The sequence below is a fragment of the Montipora foliosa genome, chromosome 4 (assembly GCF_036669935.1).
Source record: "Montipora foliosa isolate CH-2021 chromosome 4, ASM3666993v2, whole genome shotgun sequence".
NCBI lineage: Eukaryota > Metazoa > Cnidaria > Anthozoa > Scleractinia > Acroporidae > Montipora > Montipora foliosa.
Window position 1 is genome coordinate 17,887,837 of NC_090872.1, and position 5,000 is coordinate 17,892,836.

At 38.3% G+C, this 5,000-nt stretch overlaps 1 protein-coding gene across 2 annotated transcripts in view; it reads left to right on the forward strand.

Moving 5' to 3' along the window:
• Window positions 1–5,000, forward strand: part of LOC138000123 (major facilitator superfamily domain-containing protein 8-like) — a 17,113-nt gene that overhangs the window by 5,220 nt on the left and 6,893 nt on the right. For both annotated transcript variants that reach the window (XM_068846295.1, XM_068846296.1), the window contains 2 exons: window positions 884–963; window positions 2,474–2,831. In XM_068846295.1, coding sequence (XP_068702396.1) covers window positions 884–963; window positions 2,474–2,831 — 438 coding nt within the window. The remainder of the gene's footprint in view (window positions 1–883; window positions 964–2,473; window positions 2,832–5,000) is intronic.

Sequence of the window (5,000 nt, forward strand, 5' to 3'; positions counted from 1 at the left end):
CTATTAATTAAGTCCCACTCCTAGGAGTCAATGGGTTAAAAACAGAAAGTTTACATTATACCGTGAACACCCGCAGATAGGCCGCACCTGCAGATATAAAGCCGCAACCTGAATTTAGCAGCTCTAATTTGGAAAAAAAAGTTTTTTGAAAGAAATCAAAAGAAATCCAAAGTCGAGTCTTTAGAAGTAGTCTTCATCCACTGTTCATCAAACGTAAACTTGCTATTAACATTGAAACGGAAAATACTATAAAGTGTTATCCACAATTTTAGCAGTTAAATATAAAGAACATCTTTTCTACCAACTTTGACATAAGATTGATCTCTTTCTGGTACTTGTTGACAGGAATTTCTTCATTTTACACATTTTTTCATTAAATTTTTGCATTACAATGAGAACATGAGCAGAACGTTGGTAGCTTAGTAACCAGGCATTAGATCAGATGCGAAGATGGAAAACTGGACACCAAAAGCAGCCTTTTTCAAATTTTCCCGCAGAAAAGCTGCACCCCTGATTGATTTCTAGCAACAATTTTTGGGGAGAAAAGTGTGGCTTATCTGCAGTTGTTTCCAGACATCTTTGATAGAGTGGGTGCTTACCCTTTGGGTAAGTGGTCAGAGAAAGTTGCTTGCCTGAGCGTGAAATCTAGACTACGCATCCTGGATGACAGGACAGGTCTTGTATGCTTGACAGCTGTCTTTTTTTTCAATATTCTCCCTTTCACCACTTCCTTCACTGTTTGCCTAGCACAATAGTTGAGACGAGATGAGCAACTCCTAACCCCTCTGTATCGGGCACTAATATATTATGTGGATAATTAGGTACTTACTTTATCTTTATCAGTGTACAATTTGCTTTTAGACTTATTTGTTGTCTTTTCCAGGTCCAGGCCTGAATCTCTTCCTAAGAGAGTTGAACATTAAGTTGGGACCATTTAAGATTGATGCCTATACTGCACCTGGGGTGAGTTATGTCAGAGCTTATTGGCCACTACTGTAAGATGCTATCAATAATGTTGAGAGCTCATTCTTGTCTGGGTGGAGAGAGGCACCGTGAGAGTAAAGTTTCTTGCCCAAGAACACAACACAATGTCCCCGGCAAGGACCCAAATCCGGAACAACCCGATCCGGAGTCGAGTGCACTAACCATGAGGCCACCGCGCCTCTCTCCACCCAGGTGTATAAATGGGTACCAGCGAAAATGCTGGGGGTAACCCTGCGATGGACTAGCATCCCATCCAGGGGGGAGTAGAAATACTCCTAGTTGTTTCATGCTACAGAAACCAGAGATAAGCGCCGGCCTGGTGGGCTTTCTAGGCTCGTAGCAGACTTTACCTACCTTTACCATTACCTCATTCTTGTCTATAAATTATGTGGTCCTTTGCATAATTGGCTGATATTTGTGAGACCTGAAACACCTGAAATTGGACAATATCTGACACACTTTTTTTGTTGCTTTCTGTTTTTGATCATTTTAGTCATGGTTGGCCAAAATTAGATGCATAGACTTAATTTGGAATGTTTGGAATGTGCCTAAATACAGACTGAGATATGCCACTTAATGATGACTCCATAAATATTATTATGTAGCCGAGTTTTTTCCCCCAGCAGCACAGGTGCTCATTGGTTACTTCGAGGTCACACGATATCTAACAATAAAACTGTTTCCTGCTCGAAGTCTCTTAGCGGGCAACAGTGCAAAATCTATGACGTCAGAGGGTAAAAGTGCACTGTTACCTGCAAATGTTGACCACTCAGGCTCTAGATAAACAACCTACAATCTTGGACAGAATAAAATGCAACAGAAATGCCCCCTTCCCAATAAATCAAGGATGAAGCCGTGTGAAGGCCAAAACGCACCATTTTCCCATCACTGATTTTGAAGGGAGGGTAGTCTCAATTTTCCATTTTATTTGTCCAAATGTTCTTGTAGCACAATGGATCGGATATAGCATCCATAGCATGCGAAGGTCGTAGATTCAAATCCTGCCTTGTACTCTCACTGATTTTTCAGTTGTTTTTTCACCCATTGCCAATTAAGCAACTGGTTTCCTGCTCTAAGAGGAATTCCTGCACATCTGAATGCCTCAGTCTGTGTACATGTTGGTTTTGAGTTTAACCCTGTCAGAAGATGCCTTTGGTATCGGCAGGTACAAAGCACAGGTCTCAGGTCACAGGTCTTGTTCACAGGTCTAACCCTAACCCTAACCCTAACCCTAACAAACCTGAACATTCATTAAAGCTAACGTTAAGCCTAATTAGACCTAAATAAGAGTTTTTAGGCCTAAGGTTAGCTTTAATGAATGGTTACTAGGTTTGTTTCTGTAGTGGTAAAACAGAGATCTGTGTTTTGTACCTGGGCCTTTGGTATTTTTATTTAGTGGTCATGGTGGATTTTAAAATAACAAATTCATTATTGACATACAGAGTGGACATCAGGTTAATATATATTTTTCTTTATTGTTTCATGTCAGATCTTTATGGCAATTATGTGGGTGCTTCTAGAGGTTTTCATGCTGTTATTTTACTTTGATCTGCCAGTTTTGCATTCAGTCGAGCGTGAGGATTTTTCTGATTACAGTATAAACAGTCAAGCGGGAAGTTCGGTCGGACAGAAAAGTGCATCACCTCATTTTGAAAATAGAAGTATCAATGGTTATGTGGTGGAGAGACGTTCTTATAGTCCTTATTCACAAAATGTCAATGGTGATTTAACAGACCCTAACTCATGTGTTGATGAGGAAAGAAGTGAACTTTTAAATACCACTGCAGGAGGTTTTCATGAACCTTTGAAGAAACCATCAGTGATGAATAAGTGGCACTTGACTAAAGGTGGGTCCAGATAACTTTTGATTATAACTTGAATGATGAGGGAAACGCAAGTAAACAACTTGGAAGAAATTTGGAAGATCTTTTAAAAAAAAATTTGGAAGATCTTTAAAAAAAACTTTTGCAGTTTAATTAAATACAATATTTTATTTATTTCTTTGATCCTGAGCGGGCGGTATCCTGAGAATCCTGCAATCTGATTGGTTGCGGGAGCGGGCAGCATTTTCCTATCTCCTGACCACGGTCATGGTAACCAACTATGCTAAGCACAGAGTGAAGTTGCGAATTGAAAGAGCGAAGTTTCAATTTGTCTTAGTTAATTGTTTTTTGCAATAGAGCAGTGTTATTGTTCAACTTTCTCAATTTATTGTACATTTGTTGACACAATGAGACAATGTGTAAAATAAAAACATGACTTTTCCAGTTTTTCTCAATAGTTTCTCCCACCTTCTAAAAATACAATTTAGAAATAAATTAAAATGTTATTCACCGGCCTTGGTCAGTCCGTATTGGGAAAAACTGTGCCCTCTGTCTCGAGTACAACCTCGGGCACAGTTTTTCCCAATACGGACCTCCCGGCCGGTTAATAACATATATATATATATATATATGTGTGTGTGTTTGCCTTAGTATGCTTATAGCTTTAATTTTTTTCATAATGAGTGTTCACATTGAAAATGATTTGAACCCACAAATGATATCTTGTTTGTTTATAGTGGAAGTACACTTTATAGCTATCAAGCTAGTTGACAGGCACTCCACTTTTAATAATCTGAAAGAAACAATGTAAACTTATCAGAAACAATTAAGAACCCCATCCAGAAGGAGGCAACCAGCTGGCTATTTACAAAGTGGGGACCTGGAGTTGAATCCAGGACAACTAGAAACAAATCCATACCTGAGGTTAGAACAGGATTTGAACCTGGGGCAACCACATGCAAACCCAACATCCTAACCACTGGACCACCACTGCCTCCTGTTGTCTTGACTTTGCAGATGAAGACAGGTTTGTGGGTTGCCTGAGCTGTGTCATTGAAGGTTGATGAGTCCAATCCGGGATAGAAAGGCTTGTCCACAGTTGCTGGAGGTCAGTTTTGCAGATGTTGGTTGTTGCTGGTTTTTCTGTTGGCGCGGCTTCCTAGCTTAGTCTGCATTTTTCCTTGCTGTCCCTTCTTCTTTTTTCAATCAAAACATCTCATTGCTTTGTGGATCTTTCAGGACTAAGTGTCCCGGTCAGAAGTGAGGCTTCTCAGCTGGTTTTTCTGGGAGAGATCCATAAACTGTGTCTTAAATTATAACAACAGCCAACAGTGAACTGCTCAGATGCCAGTTCTCCATACAGAGTGTTCTTTCTTTCTATTTATTTATTTATTTATTTATTTATTCATTTTGCCACACTACATCCATTACAAGAATACAAGTTTACAAGATAAAAAGAAAAAGTGGTGAGGAAACCTAAATGAAACCATGGGGCTTATATGAAATTAGGTGTTCTCATGAAGAACAAGGAGGAGTTGTCATAAAAAAGCAAGAGGCAGGAGGTCAAGAGTCAATTTTATATTCAAAAGTAGTATTTACACTGCATAATAAACATTAATTTTCTTTTTTGAATGAATAGTTTGTAATAAAGAATTGCTTTAGCTTATTTTGAAGGTTGCAAGAGATGAAGAACTAGATTATTATAGAACTTTGGGCCTTGGAAGAATTGACATATATTAATTTTGTTTTGTAATATGTTAAGCAAGAAGAAAGGGTGTGCCTGGTGTTATAGCTATGGGTACGATTATTCAAAGGAATTAGAGAGTATCAAATTTTGAAGGAAGATTAGAATAATTGCAAAAAGAGTACATCATTTGACATATTGAAACAAATGAATGTCTTTTAATTTAAGCAAGTAGAGTTCCTTAAAAATAGGATCTGTATGAGCATCATAATTGGACCTGCTTATTATACTTATCGCTTGTTTTTGTAAAATAACGATTCGCTTAAGACTACTTTTGTAGGTGGATCCCAAACTAAGTTATAATTATAGTATAGATATGGTAGGATGACAGAGTTTTATAGGGTATGAAGAGAAACTTTAGAAAGAAAAAAACTGGATTTACATATTATACCAATAAACTTACTGTACCGGACAGAAGTAACCTAACAGGGAACACGTTCCCGGAAAAC